General features: G+C 54.0%; 3 protein-coding genes across 4 annotated transcripts; 1 reads left to right on the top strand and 2 right to left on the bottom strand.

Moving 5' to 3' along the window:
• Positions 1-2,177: 2,177 nt before the first annotated feature.
• Positions 2,178-9,491, top strand: NRGN (neurogranin). The gene is made up of 4 exons (XM_070490022.1): positions 2,178-2,359; positions 7,747-7,973; positions 8,245-8,262; positions 8,680-9,491. The coding sequence occupies exons 1-2, from the start codon at positions 2,345-2,347 to the stop codon at positions 7,966-7,968; spliced, it is 237 nt and encodes a 78-aa protein (XP_070346123.1). The 5' UTR covers positions 2,178-2,344; the 3' UTR covers positions 7,969-7,973; positions 8,245-8,262; positions 8,680-9,491.
• A 270-nt stretch (positions 9,492-9,761) lies between these two features.
• Positions 9,762-17,136, bottom strand: VSIG2 (V-set and immunoglobulin domain containing 2). 2 transcript variants are annotated; one of them, XM_014848541.3, is made up of 8 exons: positions 17,010-17,136; positions 14,625-14,789; positions 13,928-14,091; positions 13,087-13,294; positions 11,979-12,137; positions 10,907-11,026; positions 10,657-10,801; positions 9,762-9,950 (listed from the first exon to the last, which is right to left on the bottom strand). In XM_014848541.3, the coding sequence occupies exons 1-8, from the start codon at positions 17,017-17,019 to the stop codon at positions 9,818-9,820; spliced, it is 1,104 nt and encodes a 367-aa protein (XP_014704027.2). In that variant the 5' UTR covers positions 17,020-17,136; the 3' UTR covers positions 9,762-9,817. The 2 variants fall into 2 exon arrangements, with proteins under 2 accessions (XP_014704027.2, XP_070346122.1); XM_070490021.1 differs by having other exon boundaries at positions 14,625-14,727; positions 17,010-17,135.
• Positions 15,918-24,625, bottom strand: ESAM (endothelial cell adhesion molecule). Its single transcript, XM_014848543.3, has 7 exons — positions 24,364-24,625; positions 20,635-20,822; positions 19,369-19,570; positions 18,985-19,140; positions 17,430-17,552; positions 17,010-17,136; positions 15,918-16,767 (listed from the first exon to the last, which is right to left on the bottom strand). The coding sequence occupies exons 1-7, from the start codon at positions 24,431-24,433 to the stop codon at positions 16,452-16,454; spliced, it is 1,182 nt and encodes a 393-aa protein (XP_014704029.2). The 5' UTR covers positions 24,434-24,625; the 3' UTR covers positions 15,918-16,451.
• Between the last annotated feature and the right edge of the window lie 11 nt (positions 24,626-24,636).

Genomic DNA, 24,636 nt, shown 5'->3' with positions numbered 1-24,636 from the left:
CCATCCCCCAGGGCAAGCACTGTGGCTAGTTCTACTTAGGTACCTCAAGTGGGCTCTTGCTGAAATGGTTATTTTGTGGATGGAACTGACAGTTGCCATACCTGGTCGCCCATGGGCCAGTGAGTGTTCAGAGATGCCCTCACCCTACATGAAGGTGTCTTTTAGGAAGAGGGAAGGGCTGTGCTGCCTGTGTGGGAGTTTGGGGGGGAGGGGCATTGTAAAGATACCCCTCCTTCAGCTCTGACCAGCAGGAAGAAGGGCCCAGAGGCAGCGCAGCCTGCAGAAGGATGTTGCCTAGCAACTTGGGAGACTTTACTGCAAACTCACTAAATCTCGAATTCCTCAGCTCTAATTTGGGAAAAGAAAAGCTCAGAGTCCAGGCCTGAAATCCACTCTTCCCCCAATGTCCTCCTTCCCTCTCTCCTCTGGATTCTGGAGTTGAAGTCCAATGGAACTGGCACAACCTAGGGCCCCAGATGTGCCCATCATTTAGGGAAGGGCGTGAGTTCCCAGGACATCCTGCCATTTGGTGGAGGTGGGGGGATGGAGGATGTGCCAGAGACAGATTGGGGAACAGATTTTCAGTTACAAGGGTGGGTGGGTCCTAAACACGCTGAGAGAGACACCCCTACACCCCAAGCCCTGGAATCCCAGCCAGCATCCAGCTCAACTTGAGGGCCCAAGCTGGCTAACCCTGTCCTCACATCATGAATGGCCACCAGAATTTCCTTCCCACTCATTTTCCCTTTGGCAAGCAAAGCCGGTGACCCAAACAGTCAGGTAGGAAGAAAGCATGTAACAGCCATGCTGTGACTGGCCAGTGACTGTGGACTCACTGCAGTGCTATTTCAGGATCCCCTGTCCCATCCAGAGTCAGGGCAGTTTCCCCTTTGTGTTCTGCTTCAGTGAACAAGCCTGAGCAGCAGCCATCCTTTCTCCCTTCCCCTCTCTGGGACCTTAGCTGAGAAAGATTTTTTAGTTTTCTCAGAGATGGCCACCCTATCCACATAACATGCCACTGTGCCAGCCCTAGTACCCTGACAGGCTGGTGACCACAAAAGTGGCAGGCTGCCCCTCCAAGATGCTCCTCCCATATCTCCCCTTCCCAGCCTCTCACAAAGCCCACATCCTTCCTCCACCATGGACCCAAAGAGCCCACCACTTCTGATAGTTCCCTACACTGGGGTTTAGGGTATTTTCCTTCTTCCCAGGGACAAGGGTGGGGGTGGCCAGTTTTTGTCTTATTCTGAAGCAGTGTATCAAGAGGCAAGGGAGAGTCTGATATGGGGAGAGGGAGGGAAGGGAGTTTCTCCCAAGTCAGTATCCATACACAAATACACACAAAATGGGTGTTGTGCATCTATGATTGTTTGGTGCAGGGCATACAGATAGATGGACGGATGGATAGCTAGCTAGCTAGCTAGACAGACAGATGACGGATGGATGGATTGGTGATGTGTAATGCAGGCCTCTCAGGTAGGGTGATTACACGCGCCCGCGCACGCGGGCACTTAGGGTATCTGTTTTTATCTGCACAGTGTGTGTGCACAAGGTCTGTGCAGTTATTTTTGCAGGTTGTGTCTGTAGTGTGTGCAAGTTGAAGAAAGGCACGTTTTAGTGAGCCTGGGGAGTATCATATATGGATATGTGGGGCTGGTGAGCTTTTGCGTTGACGTGTGCCCACCACCGGGCTGTGCGCCGACAGCTTTCTCCGTTCTACGGCAGAGCGATGATGGGACTTGTTTACTGCACGTCTTAGGGGGCTTTTCTTTGAGGACTGAGGGGGAGGGATGTTAGAGGGAGCCATATTTGGGACTCTAGCTACGTTGTGGAAGTGTGAGGAGTGGGTGAGGGGTGTGTGGTTTTATTTATACGGGTGGGAGGGGTGCTGTGCCCAGATGTGAGTGTATTTGTGCCCAGCATATCGGGGGCCTCCTTCTGCCTGCGCCGACATATATCTGCCTGGCAGTCTGCCGCCTCAGAAAGCAAGGGGATTGAGTTTAGGAGGATGGGTTGTGTAGGAGGAATGGATGGAAGTGTGTGGGCAGAGGGGTTGGGGCAGGAGCGGGAGCGAGGCGGAGGGAGCCGAGAGGGGGAGTGGTCCTCCCTCCAATCTCCCCGCCCACCCTGCTGAAGCCTTCTCCTGATTGGCTTCGCAACCGCAGGGCTCAGGTTACATTCGCGAGCAGAGCGGAGCGCGGGAGAGAGGACCTGAGAGCAGAGCTGCTGGTTCGGCGCGGGTCAGCGGGCGCACCACGGCCCGAGAGTCCCCACCCAGCACGACACAGACCCCACCCCCGCCCTGCGCCAGCCTCCGCCCCAGCCAAGGACCCCCAACACCAGCATGGACTGCTGCACCGTAAGTTAGAGGGACTGGGGGACGGGCGCTCAGCTTGGTCTGGGGTAAGGGGCTCCTGAGAACCCCCTGGAGGGCGAGTGAGGGATGAAAGTGGGTGCAGAAGAGCTAGGAGCGATAAGGGTGCCTGCTGAGACGTGGGTGGTGAGTGATGGAAGGCGCCCGTCTGACTTGCAAGCCCTTGGAAAAATGCTCCCTGACTGACGGGGGCGTCTGGGCGCCCATCCACCAGGCAGTCTAGGTTGGACTGGGAGCTCGGCTAGGGCTCTGCAGCAGGGAAGCTGCAGGTTAGACGAGATGAGGAACTTCCCCCAGAGAGACGCCAGAAACCGTTGCCTAGCAAAGCTGCGGCGACTCCTTTCCCCTGGCTTTTGGCCCCCACTAATTCGCCATATCTCTGCTGCCGCCGTCGGTGGGCGAACAGGATGATTCTCTTGATCGTCGTGCCCTGTACAGCGAAGGGTGAGATAGTCACTTCATATTGGTTAGCCTAGTAGTGATGATGGGTAGCAAAGAGCCTAGTCAATGTGGTTCTAGGGAGGGGTTGGCCCGCCAACGCCTTCTCGCCTTGGAGGGGGCTGGGTGAAGTGACCGCGAGAGAACCCTGCTGGTGAGGGAAGGAAGTGTCTGCATTTTGCCAGCGCCCACACGGAGACCTGGATGCTGGCAACTGCCTAATGCCAAAGTAGGTTGCTGTTAAGAGACTCTGTATGAAAGCGCCTGACACAGGACCTGGCTCCTGGGTCACTAGAGGAGTAGAGTGATCAAACATATATAAAATTTGTTTATTTATTGCCCCTACACATGGAGAAAGACTACTCCAAAATCCTTGTATTCTCATTCCGTCACCCCAGCTAATGACACAAGAGGTTACGACTTTATCTGCTCCGCCACCCTCCACCCCATGGCTTACAAAAGAAAAAAAAAGTTGGAGGCTTGGAAGGGAAGGAGGCCCCAGTTTATAAGAGCTGAGACTTCCCCTATATCTGGGTACCAAGAGGCAGAAAAAATTTAGGGGAAAGTCGTTGTAGTTGTTATTATGATTTTATCTGTTATTAATATCAATAACGGTTGTCAATTTGTGAATGCTTACCATGTACCCAGCACTTTATATTTAGCCATCACAACTCTGTGAGGTAGATATTATTTTCCCCATTTTACAGACGTGCAAACTGAGGTTTAGAAAGATTAAATAATTTGCCCAAGGCAATGTAGCTTCTAAGTGTGGAGGCAGAGTTTGAACATAGCCCTGTGTGACTCAAATAGCTGTACTTCGTCTTCTGCTCTAAATAATTATGATTTTTTCTCATTAAAAAGGTAATATGGTCATAATAGAAAATGTAAAAACTAAAGTATAAAAAAGAAGCGTCAGTCATCTACAATCCCAGCCCTGGAGAAAGGCCTGATAACATATCTGCTGCCAGTATTTTCTCCATCTGTTGTTCTCTAGGAATCAATTTTTAGTTGTGAACGGAGGAATGGGCTCTTAATGGAGGTTCCTGGGCTCCACTGAGGAAGAGCGCTTCACCTCCAGCAGTGTTTTATGAAGTAGAGAAAATACATGGGTGGTGGGTTCTGGATATGAATCGGTTGAGGGGGGCAGGGAAGGGAATATTGCTGAGATGGTAAGAATGATGGGGAATGGAAGGCAAGACCCATGGTCAGTGGAAAGAGATGAGAGAGCAAAGGATCCAAGAAGTTGGGGAAGGAATGTAACTTGTCTCCGCAGGTGCCTACAGGAGCTATTAGAGTAGGATGTTGGGCCACTGCCTGTAGGCCCTGGTCTGCCCTGGACCATGCTCTTGAGTGCCCAGGAAGCCGTACTGAGGGGTTGGTAGGCATGGTTGGAATGAGTGTCCCTAAAAAAAAGGAGAAGCTACCACCCAAACAGTACAGAGGAGACAAATACACAATTTCCCCAGTGGCCCATGGCCCTGGGGCACCTCCTCCAGGCATTCTGTACACAGGAGCCTTTGGCTTTCAGGCCCTGCCCTGGGTCTGCAGGGCTAAAGGGCTGAGCAAAAGACAGCACCATTGCCAGGCTGTGGGAGGGAGGGGGATGTGGACACGGACAAGAAGAAGGACAAGGGGTGACGGGCAGATGGTTAGGGCAGGGCTGGGTTTGGGCATCCCGATTCCATGGAGGGCTGGGCTCGGTGCTGGAAGGGAGCCAGACATGTAGAGAGAACAAAGTGCATCTGGTGGACTAGTGGCAGGTCCCTCTTCATCTTTCATTCTGCGGCTCTCCTTGCTGACTGTCTGACTGGGTATTTGGGAAACACCTAGTCCTGCAGTATTTCCTTCTTTCTCGTTGGTAAGGAGGCTCAAACAGAAATGAGAAGAAGAAAATAGATTTGCTTATTTTAAGAGTCAGAGCTCTTATTCAAATTACCAGTTGCTAATTTACATAGCCACATATATATGAGTTTTCTGCATTCACTTAATATGAAAAGGCAAAGAAACATTTTTTTCTTTTGGATCCTACTCCTTACTTTTGCTTGGTCTAGTTGACTTGGTCCAGCTGAATTCATAAAATAATTACCTGCCCTGAGGCAGTGGTTAACAGCACAGGCTTCTGAATTCCATCACTATTTGTCAGCCGTGTGACTCTGGGGAAGTTAGAAAATGTCTCTGAGGCTATTTCTTGACCTCTAAGATGGGGATTAAATAAGGTAATGTGTGCAAAGTGCTTGGCACAGGGCCTGGCACATAACAAGCAGTAGGCAGGGATAATTCCTAAAGCTATTAGGAGTTGAGAGCTGAAGATGACTATTCACCTAGGCCAAGTTCTAGTTGTTGCTGTAGAAGTTGAGATGCTCAGAAGTGAAGTGATGTGCCCATTTGGAACCAGAAACCATGGCTCTTATTCTGCCCACCAGTGCACTTCCCCTGCCCCCTGCTCCAAGGCCCCCCAGTTCATACAGAGCTCCCAGGCACACGCCATCAGATCTGGGCTTTGGAGGCACCAGCCCAGGCACCATGACCCGTCCCGATTCCTTTTACTCTCCCTTCAGTTCTGCCTGTGAACAGGCCACCAAGCAGCTCTGCCCTAAGAATTCAGCTGGAGGGAGAGGGAGCTGATTCTGGAGGGGGGGACAGCGTGTTGGGGGTGTCATCCCCTCTGGTTCCAGGTTTCCATTCTGGATCCAGCTGGGGTGGGTGGTGACAGCAGGTCGGTCTTAGCATGGTTGAGGGAAGACGTCCCTTCCTGCGCTCAGCCTCCACAGCTGCATCCGGAGAGGTGGGTCCGGAATGTTTTTGATAGTTGTCCTCTTTTGAGGAGAAGATTCACTGTTCCCTGAGACTGTCCCAAGAAACGCTTGAGTTCTGAGAATCAAGGAACCCAAAAGAGTTATTTCTGATTACAGGTGGGGAATAAAATGTCAAGGAGAGAGCACGAAGCCTGGGAAAGACAAAAGGAGTGTGGCGGGCCCCTCCACAATCACACTGGCCTCCTTTTAACTGCATTTAAATCAATTGTGGGCATCTTGAGCACAAACTGAATTACTGTGAAGCCCAGGGAATGAAACCCTTGGGAAGCACGGTGAGGGAAGCCATTTGCAAGCCTGGGTTTAGGTATCTGGGACTTCAACCTGTGCTCCTGGGGCAGAACCTGGTGGGGTAACGATCACCGAAGTCCCACTCATAGCCATCCTACTTCTGGAACTGGATAGGTGATGGCGGGGAGGGGAAAGGAATAGAACTGAATTACTATTACTAGAGACCTCGATCATCTCATGCCGGAAAAGCAAAACACTGTGAAAGCAGTGGAAGTCTTCAGGCGAAAAAAAAAAAAAAATGCAGGCAAATTGCTAGAAGCCAGAGAGTCAGAGGACTGGAGAAATGCCCATCCACATCCCCGCCCACATTAACGCTGTAATATTAAGCAATAAAGGGACTCGGGGCTGAGGCCCTCTCCATTCCAGAACCTTGCCTCTGCAATCCATACCATCAGTGTCCTAACCCTTTCTCCTCTCAGCTAGGGCAGGCGGTGGGAGAAACGTACACCTGGGGCATGGGGTGGGTCTGATTATTATTAGGTTGAACCATATGAAATTATTTTTATATGACCACCTTTGGCCTACACAAACAACTGTTTCACATTAATGTATTATTATTTAAAAGAACCATAATAATAGCTACTGTTTATTGAGCAACTAGATTGTGCCAGAAACTTTAGGCATATATCATGTTGTTGACTCTTAGCCACAACCCATAGAGATAGATGTTATTATCCTGATTTCAGATGAAGGAGCTGAGATAGGAAAAGATTAGATAACTTGCCAGAGACCATGCAGTTAGAAGTGGTAGAGCTTGGTTCATTTTCTTGACCACCTTTACTTATCCTACAGAGTAGGGGTTAAAAATAGACTCTAGACTCTGATATATAAGAGTTTGACTCTTAGGGCCATTGATAACTATCTCTATGACCTCAGGTAGGTTTATAAACACTCTAATCATCAGCTTTATTAGAGGTAAACTAGAATAACAATAAAAAGTACGTCATAGCTTTGTTGCCAGGACTAAATAAAATAACGTCTGTAAAACACTGTGTTACTGTGCTGGGAACAAGGGAAGTGCTTAAATGGTAGCTATTGTCCTAATTCCTTTCTTCCTCATGTGCACATCATGGAAAGAGCTTCTCGCGCCTGCTTATCTTTTCTTTGTCCTTTTTTGGAGTGAAGCCTTTTCTCTGTAGCATCTTCCACCTCAGCTCCTCTCTACATCCTGGGGAGCAGTGGAAAATGGAGAGTCAGCGGGAAAGCAGTCTCTGGGCCTCTATTCCTAGGTGGAGGGAGGCTGACTCCCTGAAGGGTAGCCCCGTCCTCACCCTAATTCCAGCTTTGAGCTCTGGTGTGATTTTACTCAGGGAAGGGACTTTTCCTGCTGATTCTTCTACACCCTTTCCCAAGGAATGCTGGGACTCAAAAGGGGCCCTTCAGAGGTTGAGGCCCCTCTGAGGACAGGGGGAGGAGCAGCCTCTTCAGGAGTACCTGCTCCTGTTTACTTTGCTCCTCCAATCCCATCCTCCAGCCAGCTCTGCAGCTCCCCTATCTCGGCTGACAGTGATGGGCCCTTCGCTGGTTCAGGGCTATCTAGCTGTCTTGTAGCCTATCTGACCGTGCATTTCTCTTTCCTGAGTTGTATCCACTTGACCCTGAACCCTCCTTTTTCCCTGCCGCTGCCCACGAGGGAGACACCCCCCACCCCTCACACCCACCTCCAGCGCGCGGCCCCTTGCCTTAGCCCTTCTCCACGCCGGAGGCTCCCTTCTCTGCACTTCCCACTCTCGCGTCGCCCTCGTCTCAATCCCCCATGGCTCTCCTCCAACCCCATCCCCGCCGGGTCTCGGTCCAGTTACCCTAAAAGTACCCCCTGTCCGTCCCCAGGAGAGCGCCTGCTCCAAGCCGGACGACGACATTCTAGACATCCCACTGGACGATCCTGGTGCCAACGCGGCCGCTGCCAAAATCCAGGCGAGTTTCCGGGGCCACATGGCGCGGAAGAAGATAAAGAGCGGAGAGCGCGGCCGGAAGGGCCCGGGCCCCGGGGGGCCGGGCGGCGCAGGGGGCGCCCGGGGAGGCGCGGGCGGAGGCCCCAGCGGAGACTAGGCCAGGTGAGGCGGGCGGGGCGCGACGGGCCGCAGGCGCTCCTTTCCCTGACTCGGGACCGCTGAGAGGGCCCCCGCTCCTCCTCCGAGGACCGAGGAAGACAAACAGCGGGCTGGGGTCGGGGGTGGAGAGGGGTGTGGAGGGAGCAAAGGGTGGGGGACTAGAAACCGGAGACGTGAGGTGAGCGGTGGGAGCAGGCTGAGTGTGCTGCGGTTCCGAGAGCTCACCTGTCTCTCTCTCTCTCCGCCTTCCCTTCTGCCCCGCCCTGGACCGAAGAACTGAGCATTTTCGAAGGTAATGAATACGACTCCCAAGCAGGGTGGAAGCCCTGAGTGGGAGAAAAGGACCAACTCCCCAACCCTTTCCTCTTGCCCGCCCTCACTCCCAGCCGAGGAAAATGCACCCTGCGCCTGCAGGTTTTCTGATACATCGAGATGCCTGAGGCTGCGATGGGGACACACCTGGACCAACACAGATACGCTGTCACCTCCGTGTGGCTGCACAAGCCCGGCCGGGGGCTATAAACACACTGCAGCGCACACACGTACCGGCCGCAGGCTCATTTCAGCTCAGTGACTCGGGGTGGGGGTGGGTTCTAGGTGACTGGGTCCCCCGGTCCTCCCCGCCCTACTGTTCTGGTTCAGGAAGGGAGAAGGGAGGAGGAGAGGAAGTACCGGGAGAGGCAGGTGCTCAGATTTTCTCTCTCCTCAGTTCCCGAGGAGAGATGGATGCCGCGTCCCCTTCGCAGTGACGAGACTTCCCTGCCGTGTTCGTGATCCCTTCCTTCCTACCAACCTGCCAGCTTCAGGAGCCCTCCCTGCGTCCCCAGAGACTCCCTCTCCCAGGCAGGCTCCGTCGAGGAGTCGCTAAGTCCGTGCCCTTTTACTTAGTTCTTCAGTCTAACATGGTCCCCATTTGCGCTCCCTCCCCACCCTGTCCCCAAACTCCGCGCTCCCAAATCTTCCTTTTGCTTCTCGCCCACCTCTCCCCGCACCCAGCATGCAGCTCTGCCTCCGCAGCCTCCCTCTGCGCAATGCGGAGGGCGCCCTAAGAGTCGTCCAAGTACACTAACCTTAAAAAAAAAAAGAAAAAAAGTCCTTTCGTTCTGTGTGCAGCCAATAGGGGCGCCCTGCGTCTCTGTGCTGTACCCGCCCCTGCCTAGCCCCAGAACTTTGGATTTGGGGCCAGGAAAGAGGGACGGAGGGTTTTTATGGTGTCGGATACCCCTTGCTGTGACGGAAGGGAAGGCCCTATTTCGCACCCCAACCCTATGCCTGCCTGTACTCTGCCCTCCCCTCTTCCCAGCGCATCGTGAGAGCCGCCTCTCCAGCTCTCCTGTTTGCGCAAACACCGAGCGCCTGGGAGGCTCGGTAGGAGGGGTCTGCCGCGGCCCCGCCCCTGCCCCTGCTGGCCCCGCCCCCGCTGGGCTCCTGGGGTTGTGGCCGGAAGGTTTTTTATCTGTGTGTGTGCATGTGACCGTGCTGGGTTGGAATGTGAACAATAAAGAGGAATGTCCAAGTGTTCAGAGGGTGCCAGAGGGGAGGGAGTTTGGGTGCACAAGGCCACTGCTTGAATCTTGAACAAGTCTCATTTGACCAAACCAAAAAGTGGAGGTGGGGAGGGGGAAAATAAGAGAGGGACCTACTTAAGACCTACTCCTTGGAGCCAAGCAAACTTCCCGCCTACCGCATCAGCTCTCGGACTTCCAGGTCATTCTTTCCCTTATTGGTAATACTCTGGGCCTGGGCCGTGTAGGAGAATTTGCTGTGCCGGCAGAAAGAAGAGGGAGTCAATATGGTACCCAAAGTCTTTAATTCTTGATATTCCTCCTCAGGGATCGAGAGAGATGTCAGACAAGCATAGGGAGCTTAGACTTGGTGGTCGTCACAGTGCTGGCAGAGGGGGTTCTCTCTGGGAGGCCACTGCTAGAGTCAGCCCTCAGAGAAGTTTGCTCAGAAATCCCAGGAGCGATGGCATCCTCCCTGATGAATATAAGCAAATTCTTAGTGAAGGCTGCAAGCGTCCCTCAAAGGACCCCATCCTCTGACCCAGGGACTTTTCAGTTTTGCCGTGCATGAGAATCATCTGTGGAACTTTGGTTAAAATGAAAATTCCAAACTTGTCACCCCACAACACACACACACACACACACACAGAGATTCTGCTTTAGGAGAGAGAGAAAGTGTCCTGAATCTGAATGTTTAACAAGCTCCTGGTGATTTCTGCCCAGGTAATCTGGGGACCACACTTCGAGAAATATTGCTCCGATCCCTATTCTGGACCCCATGACTAATAGGTAAGGTGGATGACAGAGGCAGCTTTTGCTTCTCCTTTCCTTACTGCCCCACAGAGGAACTAAACTCAGCTGGGTGCTCAGGACAAACCCAACTCTTGGCATCCACGTCCTGTCGATGTATATGAAAAGGTCTTAAAAACAAAAGGAAAAATTCTTTTAAGTATCAGCAGAGTGAGGGCAGCTGGTGGCCCAACCCCTCCACCCGTACACTTCACTCACACACTCAAATACACAGGCTGTACTGCCACCCCCACCACCAAATCCCAGGGCTGAGCAGCCCTCCTGATCCCGAAATGCCCCTAAAGATGTCAGAGTTTGAGGGCTGAAGTCACCGACTGTCAACTGAAGCCCATTCCTCCCTCTCTGCATAACCCCCCAGCCCTCCTGCTCACCTCAGGTCACTACCCCCATATGTCTCCTTGGGCCTCTTCCTCCTCTCTTTCTGGAACCTCATCAGGCAGAATGCAGCGATTGACAGGAACAATACACCCAGGAGCACCCCAATCACAGCCCCGGCCATGCGGCCTTTGGAAGGTTCTAGGGAGACACAGGATCCTCAGAGCTGCAGACCTTCATCAGATAGCTTCACGCAGCCTCCCCAACCCATGCCTGCCAGTCTGGCCTCTGCCTGGCATGCCCTACCAGTCACAGAGAGGGTCAGCTCACAGGATGCACTGCCCATCTGGTTGGTGGCCACACAGCGGTAGGTGCCCGAGGAGGTCAGGGAGAGATTGGTGAGAAGGAGCTGGCCAGACACCTCATCTAGAGGGTAAAGAGGAAGTGTCCCATCACTCATTCAACTCACAGTGAGCACCTGCTGTGACGACAGCAGATTTCATTTCATGCTTAGGAAGAGAGTCACCTCATTTCATTAGTAAGGAAACTGGCTCAGAGAAGGAAAGTAATTGTCCGAGGTGACCCAGAGAGGAAATGCCAAAGCCACCACAACTTCTGTGTTCTTTCCACCCTACACAGCTGCCTTTTCAGAGGAGGGGGAGACTGCACACACATGAAGGGTTCAGAAACTGGCAATGGAATCGGAGCAGGGTGCTTACTGGCTGATGTCAGGTTCCTGTTTGGGGGGGAAAAGACTTGATTGCTAGAAACTGTATCCCCTGGGGTGGCCCCAAGCTGGTGCAAATGCTTTTCTAAACTGCTTCCTTCACTTTGGAAGGCAGAGCACACACCAGGGGGGCTCTGGAGGGCTCTCTGGATTATAAAGGGGTTTGCTGGGGCTGGAAGGAGAGACAGGGCACTGGAGCCAGCATGAGGACCCACCGAGAAGGCAAGGCTCTTAGCCAGTTATATGGTTCCTACAAAGAAACTGGCTAAATGAGTCAAGCCAGTCCATGCTACTCTGCCTCAGTTTCCTCTCTGAGAAGGTGGGGAATGATTCATGACCCTTAAGAAATCTCAAAGAAATCCCCCCAAAACAGACAAGTGGGAATCATGGAACGCACCTACTTTCCACTCTCTTCCAAGATATCAGGAGTACATTTAGTTTGAGAAATGCTTGCAGGATCACGCAGTCACAGATTGTGCAGGAAGACAGACAGAAGGGAACGATATAGGAAGCCAAAGGAGAAGCAGGGAGAAGGTCTAGCCCCTTGTCTCATACCCCAGGCGTGGAACTGGCGCTGTGGGTGTGTGGAGATGAGAGACCAGATTTGCCCAGGTCCTGAGTCCCCTCTTCCTTGATGCGCTGGGCCCTTACCTTGCACCATGCTGCCAGGAGAAGGTGCAGGAGAAGATCCGAGGTGCACCCAGTTGTACACTGGCCTGGGGGCTCCCTCAGCAGAGCTGCATCTCAGTGCAGCCGAGCCCCCCACAGAGGTTTGACCACTCTGGCTGCACAAGGGGCGACTGGGGGGCACTGCAAAAATCACAGAAAGTACCTTAGAGATCTTCTATCCCTGTGCCCACTAAGTGCTAGATTTCCTGCTTCAATACCCCTACTAAAGAGTGGTCCACTTCTGTTCACATACCACTGCATCCCCAGGAAATTTCCACTATTGGAAATTCTGATTGTTAGAAAATTCTTCCTCATGTTGAGCCAAAATTTGTGTTAATGTCATATCCACCCATTGGTCCCAGTTCCTGTCCTCTGGGTCCACAAAGAGAAATGAAAAATTCCTCCTCCACAGGACAGCCCTTCAGCTATTTGAATGCCACTGTCATACACCACCTCCTAGGGTCTTCTCTTTTCCATCTAAACATCTTCAGCCTCTTTAATGGTTTATTCTGTTTGCTCATCTCTGAGCAGGCTCTAGTTTGGGGTAAGACAGAAAATCTGAACACAAATTAGTGCTTAGTAATAGGGCCACTCCTCTTCTCTGCCACTGACCTAGGGAGGGACAGAATCTGAACTACAAGAGGGAGGTACCCCCAAAGATTCAGCGGTTGGGGGCATGACTCAGATCCCTATGTATATGGGAAGGGCTTTCTCTCTGGAACCCGTGGTTAGCAAGGACCGAGGGAGGAAGCATTTTTTGTGGAGGGTGAAGCAGGAGTATGACCATCTAGATTAGAAGACTTTGGGAAAGAGGCATTTTCCCTTGGGGTCCCCAGTGCCAATGTGTGCTTGGGCTGGAAATCAGGATGGTGGTGGGGTAGCCCGGTGGCATAGTAGTTAAGCTTGCAAGCTCTGCTTCGAGGTTAGCACCCCCCATCAAGCCACGCTGTGGGGGCATCCCACATAATATAGAGGAAGATTGGCATGGATGTTAGCTCAGTGACAATCTCCCTCAAGCAAAAAGAGGAAGATTGGCAACAGATGTCAGCTCAGGGCATGTGGGGGCTGGTAGGTCCCCAGGGTGCCCTACCCAGCACAGTAAGGTTGATTAGCCCCAACCCATTGGTGTAGAAATCTGGAGGGTTGTTAACATTGCAGAGGTAGGTGCCAGTATCCGAGGGGTGAACATCAATCAGTTTCAGGGTGGCCACCCCTCTTGTTGGGGGATCCTGAAGCAGGCTGGCCCGCTCTGCCTTAGAACCAGTTGGATACAGATGGCCATTGGTGAAGTACAGGATCTGGGGAGAAGCAGAAGACACACATATGTGCCTTTTTCTGCCTGGCATCAACTCTGCAGTCCTTTCTCAAAACTGAGTATAAGAGACCCTTCCCTTACACCAGCCAGGGAGGCTGATACTCTGGCTACCAGCTAGGTGGCCAGAACCATGAAGGTCCATCTGTCCCCAAATACCACCCCTTCCAGGTGCTAAATGAACTAGATTCACTCTTTCAGTTATACATGGATCTCTCAATTTGTAAAAAAAAAAAAAAATTAATGCTAATATTCTTGGAAGGGGCAGCATATCCTACTACGAATCACAACTCTTAGTGTCAATGGGTTTATTAACCGCAGCTGGGACTGCACTGACACAAGAGAGTTGGATACAGGAGCTAAGGGAGAGGAAGTTGGAGAGAGTACAGAGCTATACATGTGATGGAGGGTCACGCAGACGGCAGTCCTGAGAAGATTAGAAAGAGTTCACTTATTTTTTTATCCAAGCACACTGACCCCCCAAACGCACTCTCCCGACTACGCGCCCTCACCATGAGTGGGCCTTCTGTTCCTGCCACTCCCCGCCACCCCATCCCAGCCCCTGCCCAAGAGGCAGGAGGCCTCCCACTCCACTCTGGCGCAGTCGCTCTCAGCTCACGGGATGGGACGCAGAGATGGGCTCCCCAGGCTGTACAAAGCTCCACTCCAGGGCGAAGTTGTCTCCCACCGACGTGCTGTAGCTGCAGGTCAGCTCGGCCGTCTTGCCCACCGGCGTGCTCAGGGGCTCGGCGGGCACCTGCACCTCCACGGCTGGCCCGGGCACTGGGGACGCAGAGAGAGGCTGCGGGAGGGGCGCTCAGACGACGCCCGGCCAGGGCCAGAGGGGAGCGGAGGCCGGCCCGCTCCAAGTCCAGGTGGTCTGGAGGTCCGGCCCACCCCACGGCTTTCAGAGCGGAGGCTGGGGGCTCCCTCCTTCCCCAGAGCTCAACTCCCTCCCCTCGATCCCTCCCTTCTCACTCGAAACCTGAGGTTTCCGGGAGGGAGGAGCCCGCATCCCAGCCGGGTTTTTGTGGGTGAAAGGACCGAGACCCGTCTAGGTGAGAGGGTGTGTTTGTGGGGGAAGGAAAACAAGAGTCCTGCGGTGGTTAAACCCTCCCGGAGAGGCCCAACTCTCTCCCGGCTTGCGTGCATCTGTGCTTCGCCCTCCCGGCCTTCGACGCCCCCTCCCCGGCCTCGCCCCCGCCGCCTCCCAGGCCCCGGCAGCCCGCCCGGCGGGACGGATAGGCCTCAGGAGGCGGGGAAGCCGGGCCTCTGCTCCCACCTCTCCCTGGGTCCCGCCCGGCCTCCTTCCTCACCACTCATGCAGACGAAGCCCAGCAAGGCCCCCAAGAGGAAGGGCCCCGGCAGCTGGGCCATGGCCGCGTCCTGCCGTCTGTTGGTCCGTCTGCGTATCTGGGTCTGGGGGAGGGAAGGCAGTGCCCACAGGGCAGTCTCCTTGTGCTGGGCAGGAGCGAGACTGGCTATCTCAGAGCAAACAAGGGGAGAGGCAGACGCCCTCAGGTAAGGAAATGCTCCTCCCTCCTCCAGGCCCAACTCTGGAGTCAATCTAGCCCTACTGCCTTCTTCTGTCTTCTTCCTCCCAATTTCTGAAGCTGTCAGGCCCTGGGAAAAGGGCTGGGCTTGGGGTGGGCACCCTAAAGGGAAAGGATCAGAACTGGAGCTCTGTGGGGAAAGAGTGACCCTGGAGGAAGTGAAAGGCATTCTGATAATCTGAGAGCTGGCAAATGACGTCACCACTTTGGGGCCTCACACTATGCGCATGAGCCAGAGGCTGAAGACCCCTTCTGACCATTCAGAGATTCTTGTTCCTTCCAAGCCTCTCTTCTTTTCGCCTCTGAGATCCCTTCTTTGGCACTTTCATCACATGAGGAAGACATTAGGAGTCTCCATGGAAACTGCAACCACCTCCCTGCTCCTAGAGCGACTCCATTTTATGGGCAGAGAAACTGAGACTTGGAGGAGAGCCACCCTTGGTAGGAAAGGGTATGGCAGAACTGGGGCATACACTGCACCACATCCCATGCCCAGCTCTCCCTCAGTACAAGGGGGATCACTACTGGATGGGCAAGAACATGTGTGTGTCAAGGATTCAATGGTCTGGGAAAGGGGAGCATGTCAGTCCGCCCCCCCCCCCAAGAGGAAGCAGGAGATTAAGTGTCTGCCGCCCAAACAGCGAGCACTCAAGTCCAGCAGAAAGTGCACCAATTTCATCCCCTTGCTGCTCCAAGTGGGTTAGGGTCTTCTCAGGCTCTTTAGGTGGTTAAGGTCAGCAGGCTCTGCTTTGGCAGCCTAGGTTCAGTATCCTGGCACTGACCTACACCACTCATTGGCGGCCATGCTCTGGTGGGGACCCACACACAAAATAGAGGAAGATTAGCACAGATGTTAGCTCAGGGTGAATCTTCCTGTAGCAAAAAAAAAAAAAAAAAAAAAAGGACTCTAGAAGAACTATCCTGAGCCAGTAAGATGGGAGGCTGCATGGAGAAGCCCTCCACCTGAGTACACAGCCTGGGTAAGGGTCCTCTTTGCATCATTGTAAAGTTCAACTTCTGGAAATTCTAAGTTTGAAAAGGCAATTTGACTCTGACTTTCCATACAAACACAATGTATCTTTATTGAAATTAGCAAAATAAAAACAAGAACACACATTTCAAGTTAGTTTCAAGATAAAAAATATCTTCCCTAACCCCTGCTCCAAAAAAACCCAACCAAGCCAATATAACCAGGACAGGTTATATTAATGCAGGGAGCTGGAGTGGGAGTGAAGGATGATGTTAGATAGGGGTCGAGGACAGATCAAGGGGGCCTGGAGGACTCATTGACTGGCAGTCTCCACCAGGGCCCTGGGGGGCAGCCAATCTCAGCAGCATTCCACTGCAGTCACAGAGAGGACTGGGGATGGGGGGGTGGTGCAGGGGCCAAGGCTCTTCCTAATCCCAGGTCCACTTCCTCCTCTTCTGCCTCCTGGAAGTTTGGGTCTTAACTGAAACTCAGTTTTCCCACAGTAAAGAAAGGTGGGGACAGAGGACTGGAGGTCTGGAAGGTGGCCACCCTCCCAAAACTCAGGCCTCTGTGCTAGGGGTAACCCCTATAGGAAGAAGAGAAACCAGATGGCTAGGCCATCACACCAGAGACCCAGCTTGACTCTGGGCGGGCACCATCACAGGGACAGCACCCATTCGGCTCAGAGCAGAGGAAGAGACTCCCCCAGGGCTGGGGGATATTGGCTGGGGGTGGGCCCCCTCTGTCCTGGGCAGCCTTGGGGAGGGCAGGACCTGACTGGAGAGGCTGGGTGTGGGGGTCAGTGCACCAGGCCTGGCCGGGCCTTGGGGTGGCCGGAGGGCTCGTGCTGAGGTGACAGAGGAAAGGGTCCCATTCTTGGAGATTGTGTCTGAGCCCTTAGGCCAGGGCAGAGTCCGAGGAGCAATGGCGTCCTCCCTAGTCATCAAAGAAGTAATACGAGGTCAGAAACTGGAAGGGGGAAGAGGGGAGAGTTTCTACATGCTTTGTCTTACTCTTCCTTCCCCCCACTTTCAACTCCCTTCTCCCTTGAAATGTGCCCATAGAAATGATGTTTCAGCCACTGCCCACCCTTGCATTAGATGAAAGCTGCCTGAAAATCCAGCCTCTGTAAGGGGAGCTAGGAGAACCCCATTTCAGCGGAGACCGGGGACACTTACTTGATATCATTGGCTGGCTCCTCTAGGGCCTTGCCCCGGCGGTGGTACAAGATGACCAGTCCAGCCAGCAGCCCCAATCCAACCAGGGTTCCCACAACAGCTCCAGCAACCACCGCAGCTCTAGGCCCTGGAAAAACCTTGGTGTCAGAGGGAAACACCCAGCTGCTCCCTACCCCTCTCCAATCCCACTACCCGTTGGCCACCAGACTCATGCACTCTTTTTGCCTGTTAAGAAGAGGGGTGGCTGTCAAATAGAATATGGCCAGTCGCTGACCAAACATACGTACAAACATTTGACCAGGACAGGCTCCTTGTCCTGTTACAATGAGAGGCCCCAGCAGACAGGCCTCCTGGCCTCTCTTACAACCCCACCCCCACCATTACCAATCTTCTCCTTAACCACACTTACCCCTCACTGACCTGTGCTCACTTCCAGGGTCACATTGCACTGGGCACTGCCCACCTTATTGTGGGCCATGCAGATGTAGACTCCAGACATGGAAGTGGAAAGGTTTGTGAGGCTTAAAGACCCGCGGGTGGCATCTGTGGACACAATTTAGCCATGAGTCCACAGACCCTCTTTCCTACTGAAAAAATCCTGCCCCTCCTGTGCAATGTCCTCTTTGACCCTCTGGGAGACTCGGCTGTCTGTTCCCTGATGAAGGGAAAGGTGTGCAGCCAGCATGCTGGGCTCTGCTCCCAGCTGCAGAACTGCTAGCTCAATACTCTTCTCCATTTCCACTGCTCAGTATCCCCAGTCTACATCTGAAGGGAGGCTAAAGAGGAAGTTATGCCCCGAAAAAACAAAACACGATTTTTACTTTTATTTCTGAATGGCTGAGCGATGAGAGAGAAAGAACACTAAGCTAGGAATTAGAAAACCTAGGTTCCAGAATAGGCCGTGTGACTTTAAACAAGTTACTTGCCATCCCTGGGTCCCAATTTCTTCATCTGTAAAATGGGGGTAATATGACCTACTTGACGTTGAAAGGATTATATGAAATTATCACTACAACAGTTAAAGTTTATTGGCTGCTTACTCTACACCAAAGACTAAGTTCTTTACATGTACTAACTTACGAAAATTTCACAACAAACCTATGAGGCAAGCACTGTTTAAAAAAACAGGGGCTGGTTCTGCTTCAGCAGCCAGGGGCTCGCCAGTTCAGATCCCAGGTACAGACCTACACACCACTTGTCAAGCCATGCTGTGGCAGGCGTCCCACATATAAAGTAGAGGAAGATGGGCACGGATGTTAGCTCAGGGCCAGTCTTCCTCAGTGAAAAAAAAGAGGGGGGTATTGGCAGCAGATGTTAGCTCAGGGATAATCTTCCTCAAAAAAATAAAAATAAATAACTTTTATTATAACAATGGTCCAATTAAAAGTAGAAAAATGGACAAAATGAAAATTCTTATGACTACTCCCTAGATCCAAAAATTGCTAACATTTTGCTATACTTATTTCATTTCTCTCTTTTTATGAGATATTTTAAAATAAATATTTTAGCATGAATCTCCAAAAGCTAAGGACATTGTCCCACACAACTACAATACCATTGCCACACCTAATAAACTAATAATAATTCTCTAAAACATCTAATACTCCATATCGAAAATGTTCTAATTGCCCCAAAATGTCTTTTATAGCTGGTGTGGTCAAATCAGAGCTATTGACATCCTCATGTTACAAAAGAAGAAATGGAGGCACAAAGTCACATGCTAGTGAACAGCAGAGCTGGAATTTGAACGCAGATTATGTGGCTCCAGAGCCTCTTGAGTAATACAAGCACAGCACGGGAAGCACCCAGCACGATGCCTGCACCTGGTAGGCCCTCTTTCTCCACCCCTCCCCACATCCTCCTTCTCCCCAGGACTTCTCAGCAGCGCCTCCCCTGTTCACCCCAGTCTCTCTGGTACCTCTGGTCTTTCCCCCACCCCAGCCACAGTGTCACTTGTCTCCACAAGTTCCCTCACCTAAAACTGGTGCAAAGAAAACCTGAGGGGATGGGGGTGGCCGCTCCCACTGGTACTGGGCAGCGGGCTTACTCCTTGGGGACTGGCAGCTCAGGGTCACGTTGGTCCCCACACGGGGCACGCCCAGGAGACGGCAGGATGGAGGAGCTGGAGGAACTGAGGGAGGGGAGACTGGTTAAAAACTCACCCCCAAGGGAAAAAAAAAAAAAAACTCACCCCCAAGGGACCAACAGACCCCCCCCCCAGCCCCCTCCTCCCACACACAATACCCTTCTGTTGCTCCATTTGCCCTTCCTCCAGCCTTTGCATCAGCCACTTGGGAGAGACCTGCCTGGCCTCCCATGGGGGTGGGGAGATATTGGAGAGGGTGTGCTTCTCACTTACCCAGCACATTGAGTTTTAAACTTCTGCTGCCATGGCCCCTCTCTTTGCCTTGACTGTCGTGCACGTTCACAGAACAGAGGTAGGACCCGGAGTCTTTCTCCTGGAGGCCCTGCAGCCGCAGTGACACATTCCGGGAGGGCATGGGGTAGACCAGGGATGCTCCAGGTTTGTTTGACAGGGTCCCACTGATGTACGCCAACACCTGGTGGGGCAGAACACCTCCCCCTTACTACCTGCCTGCACTGTGCCCGCAGATTAGCTAATCCCCCTCCTCCAAACTGGCAGTCTTCAAATGCCCCTCACCTGCACCCATCCCCTCTAACCTGTACCAGCCCCTCATTCACCCCGTCTTCCTAGTCACCCCCTCACCGCCCCAGGTCCTCTTCACCAGAACAGCTCTTGTTCCCTATACATTGTCTCTTCGTCACCCACTGGAGGTGTTTAGAAAGGTGGTATAATCTGCAAGGGCTAATGTAAATAGAGAGTATGTATGAAAGAAACTTAGACTGCAAGGGTAGATCCAAGATAAAAAAATATATATGTTTTTTAATCTTTTTCCAGAAGTGCCCCTCCCCTATGTATAAGTTCAAGCCCTGTGAAATCTGGATCTACCTCTGTGATCTAAGTTTCTTTCATAGATACCCCCTATTTATCAAGTGACCTCTTGAACACACTTTCTGGGGCCTTGGAAGGAGCCCATGCAAGCAAGGGGCTCTGAAAATGAAGTGTCATTGGCTTCTGGGTAAATCCACCTTTGAGCATAAGTCTGATGTCAAGAAGGAGGATAGGTGGGAGACTGTGAGAGGAGAATACCCTTGCCTCTCCAGGAGGGTATAAAGGGGCAGCAGGACAGATGATCATTTGGGAAAAGAAGCGGCCTGTGACAGTGTTCAAAGCACAGAGAATGTGAAAACAGAAAGATGCTCAACTTTCAAAGTTGTGTGATAATTGCCCTAACCCTTCTCATTTCCTCAAACCCCAACCCTCACTTCCCCACCCTGAAAGCAAAGTAAAACGCCACTCTACTTTTCAGTGTTTTGTGTGCTGGATTTCTAGGGAAAGCTGGGAAAAAGAGAATTCTTTTGGGAACCCTCCAAGGTCAGAACAAAAATAGAACCGATGAGGAGGACCTTGCTCTTCCCTGAAACTTCTTCCCGGACCCTACTCCCTGGCCAGTCCCTCGCCCCACGGTAGACAGCTCTTCCCTACGGCCCTGACGGGGCAGCGCAGCAGCTGGCGTCTAGCTGAGAGGCTTTCCTCCCTTACCTGGTCCGGATCCTTCCCCTCCTGTACCAAGTACCACATCACGGTGGACGTCTCCCACGGCTGAGCGGAAGACACTTCCCCTGGCAGGGTGTACCAGGCCGGCAGCACCACTTCCGCGCTCTCTACCGCCTGCAACCCGGTGAGGCTGGCGGGCATGTGCAGGTCCAGCTTGACCCGCGAGGGGGACGCTGGGGACAAGAGCGAGGCATGAGCGCGGAGGGCTGGCTCCCGGTTCGGTCCGCAGACCCTGCCCAACGCGGCGGGAGGAGAGGGTCACGAAAGTCCTGCGGACAGGAAGGACGAGCCTCGCGAGGTCCCGCCACTGGAGGCCTCGAAGACCGCCCAGGGCCCGCTAAATTAGCGTCCTGCTTTCAATTCCATCAGAGCTCGTTCTCCCCAACCTCAGCCTGTGGGTTTGTAGCGGGGATAGGGACACATTTCTATGCATTTATTTATATCCAGAGGCGCAGGTTTCGGAGCACCAAGAAGAGGGGGCAGATTTCCAGCGAGGAGGGGAAGACATCCAAGAGGAAGGGGAGATGTAATACGTTTGATGTACACTCTGCTTAGCCCACTTGCTCCCCGAATTCCCCCAGGGCGAGAGCCAACGGGGCAGACGTGACGCCGGTCAGGATCGTCGGCGTTCCTCGCTCCTGCGTTCTCAACCTCATGGGCGGAGGGGGTTGGGAGGCCGCCCCGTTACTGATTAACCCCGCGGCTCCTTCTGAACTGCTCCGAGCGAGAGCGAGAGAGGCTGGAGCGGCCCAGCGCCCAGCCTGGCCCAGTGGCTGCAGTGCTCCTGGCCTCCCGCTCCGTCCTGACACGTGGGCTTCCCCGGAAAGCGGAGAGTTGAGACCCAGAAAGCTCCCAAGGGCCCTTTTGGGGCCCAAGCGATCTGGGCTGATACTCTGAGGTCACAGGGAATAACAGCAGAGCTGGGACGAATGAAGGGCCCCTGATAATCAAGTACAAAGCTTGTGTCTGCGTGTGTCCAGTGTTCAGGAGGTGCACTGGGGTGTTGGTTTCAAGGAGTGGACTATCGAATCAATACTGGCACCCTGGCGCCCAGGAACACTCACTTTTTGCCCTTCAGAGAGGCAACGGAGCAGCCTGAATCCTAAGCCCTTTGGGGGAATAACCTTGGGTTTGTATCCGGCCAGGCCTGAGTATTCTGGCCGCCCTAGTCCTTGGCCCTGCTCTTCCAAGGCCTCAGCACTCCTGCACCAGAGTCTGAGACGTCACCTCCGCATGGTGACCAGGCGGCCAAAGCGCGCTCAGGGTCCGCAGGCCCGGCTCTCCGCCCTTCTAGGCCCAGACCGAAGGCCTCTGAGGGCCGAGGAGCAGATCCGGCCAGGATGCGCGCCGCCCCCACCGCTTCCCGGCTGCGCGTCTTTACCGAACCACCACCCCTATTCCTTGGCCTTTGCAGCACCCCCTTCCCATTTCCTGGCAGGTCCCTGCGGGCTGGGCAGGAAACTTGTGCCCAGTGATAAGCCAGAAGACAATGACGGGGGGGCCACTGGACCGGAGGCTCTACAAGCGAAAACAACCTCCGCCTCAAGGAGCCCAAAGCCCCCTGGGGACCCGCCTGCTGGCTCTTCGGGCGAAGCCAGGGACGCCAGGAGGCCTGCGGGCGGTGGCGGCTCTTCCGAGGCCTTCCTGCAGCACGCTCCCTGCGGCCAGAACCAGCTCCCGCCGGCCAACCTGCCTGGGTCCCGGGAGGGGCGCCAGCCTCCTTCGCCACACACACCCCAGCGACCCTCCCAGGTCCCGCATTTATAATTTCACTTTACAAAAGGTAGACGGGGGTTAAAATAGATAGTAAGGAACAAACGCTCCCTGTCCTACGCCGCCAGTCAGAAACTAGGGGCTGAAGAGGGCCCGAGGCTCCGCCGCCCCCGTCCCGGGTGTCCGCTCGAGCAGATGCCCCCAACTCTTCGTCCCTTTTCGCTCCCGGAGTCCACGGTGCCATAGGGAGAGGAAAACGAGGTGGTTGGGTCTGAGCGAAGGAGAGAGGAGCAGCCCAAGAGAGTGACCCTTCTGGCCCGCTCCGGGCCGAGAGTGAGGGAGCAGGCGCGGGCCGACGGAGAACGAAAACGGGCCGGCTCCCCAGGCCGACTATTTTTAGTCTCCCTCCTTCTCTGAGAAACTCCCCCCACGGGCTTCTCACGCCCCAGGGGCAGCAGCGCTGAGCCTCCGAGGAGCGCGCGGGACGGAAGGGCCGCGCTGGGAGCCGTCGGGCAGCGCCGGGTGCCTGCCCGAAGCGCCGTGGGTCCCCAGGGCCATTTAACTCTCGAGCGGCTGGCGGGAGCTCGGCAATCCCCCCGGAACGTTGAGCCTGGGCCGTCATTATGAAAACTGAGGCTCAGAGTTCGGATAGAAAAAGGAGGGGTTGCAGGAGAGCTGCAGACCATGCACGGGCGGCAAGCTTGAATTCTTCTCCCTGGCTCCGGAGGCCCAGCAGGTAGGGGGATGGGGGAGTTGGGGGTAGAAGGCAGAAGGGAAAGAGGCGCTCAGGTTGAAGTTGGGAGAGGCAGGCTGAGAAGTTGAGGGATCCTGGGGCAGGCCCACCAAGCCTAGAGGGGCCGGGAGCTGTATAGGCTTTGGTGCCGCTGGCTGCTCTTGAGCCCCACACTTTGTCTGGGGACCCTAATACTTCATGCCACAACACCCTTGCAGCAAAAACCAAGCTAAAGGGGACATGAATGAGAAGTGGTCCCCACCTCAGTCCTCATCACCGTGGCCGAATTACACTCTACATCTTTCCAAGCCTTACTTGCCCCGGAGATTTGCAACCTGAGAGAAATGAGGAGTTAAAGCCATCTCCAACAAACCCAGCCTTCACCCTCATTCAGGATCCTTGAAGAGGAGTGGCAAGAAAGCCTGGGAGGTAGCAAGTGAAATGGCTTATAACAGGTTTAGTTCCTGCAGGGTCCTTTTCTCCCCAGATGTCACATTGGGCCACCCCCAGGTCCTGGGTGCCTCTGGAAGCCTTCAAAACTCCTCAAGAATTTGCTTCAAGGAGGCGCCCTTCCTCTTTGACTCTTTGCTTTGTCCCTTTGGCTCTGGGAACGAATGGGGGTAATAGAGCTCTGGTGGGGAGGGGTCACAGTTCTGTCCTTTAGGCATTGGAACCCCTCCCCCATTTCCTGTGTCCCAAATGACCTCACGGTCGTGCTTTTGGGGCACCTCCCTTGATTCCCAGGGCAGGAAGCAGCAGGAGGGGGCAAGAGGGAGGATCTACGCAGGGGAATTGATATGAAGTGCGTGTGTAAAGCTCAGGGGACCAGGGAATTCCCGGGGGCTCTGCACATCGGTTTGTGTGTGGGGTGGGGGGGACCTGAGGGGGCTGGAGTTAAGTCCTTAAGCTCTTTAGCCAGTGTCTCATCTAGAAGCTCAGCTCATCCGGCTCTGCTGGGTGGAGGTGGGGAGTTGGGGCGAGGAATGGTTCTGATAGCTCACCCCAGAGGTCTACCCAGGTGATGCCCTAACCTCTCCCCACCCCGCACACCGCACCCAAAGTGGGAGCTGTCCCCGACAGAAGTCAGCACCGGCCAGGGATGCCCTGAGTGGCGGGGGTGGGGGACATGTCCGGGGGAGGGCAAGAGTCAGAGGCAGGAGTCCCGCCCTCCCCCCCAGGTCCTCATCAGTACCCAAAACCACCTCCCTCAGGGTCAGATTCACCCCATCTCCCATCTCAAGTCCCCTCCTGGTCCGGGTTTCACTCACCGAGGGTACTCAGCCCCAGGAACAAAAACCGCAGCAAGTTGGTCGCAGGGGGCCCGGGCAGGGAAACCATGGCCTTCCCTGGCCCCGACGGAGTCAGGGGTGCAGGCTGCGGGACACACCAACCGACAGGTGCTGAGGATGCACGACAGCCGGAGCGGACGCGGGAGCCGGGCCACTGACACCAAGGGCGGCTCTAGCCAGAGTCTGTGCGTGTGTGCCGGTGGCGGGTGGGGACCGACGGGGACACGGGGGCGGGGCATTCGAGGGGGCGGA

The sequence above is a fragment of the Equus asinus genome, chromosome 20 (genome assembly GCF_041296235.1).
Source record: "Equus asinus isolate D_3611 breed Donkey chromosome 20, EquAss-T2T_v2, whole genome shotgun sequence".
Lineage (NCBI taxonomy): Eukaryota > Metazoa > Chordata > Mammalia > Perissodactyla > Equidae > Equus > Equus asinus.
The sequence above is the reverse complement of the archived record's forward strand: the minus strand, read 5'-3'. Positions and strand labels throughout refer to the sequence as shown.

Coding starts and splice junctions, on each gene's coding strand:
- VSIG2 (XM_014848541.3), bottom strand. Junction 11,027..11,978: donor TCCTGGCAGCATGGTGCAAG/GTAAGGGCCCAG, acceptor TTTACCCTCTAG/ATGAGGTGTCTGGCCAGCTC. Junction 9,951..10,656: donor TATGGGGGTAGTGACCTGAG/GTGAGCAGGAGG, acceptor TATATTCATCAG/GGAGGATGCCATCGCTCCTG.
- ESAM (XM_014848543.3), bottom strand. CDS start 24,433: ATGGTTTCCCTGCCCGGGCCCCCTGCGACCAACTTGCTGCGGTTTTTG. Junction 19,571..20,634: donor AGGGGAAGGATCCGGACCAG/GTAAGGGAGGAA, acceptor CTGCCCCACCAG/GTGTTGGCGTACATCAGTGG. Junction 17,137..17,429: donor GACCCTGGAAGTGAGCACAG/GTCAGTGAGGGG, acceptor AGGTTTTTCCAG/GGCCTAGAGCTGCGGTGGTT.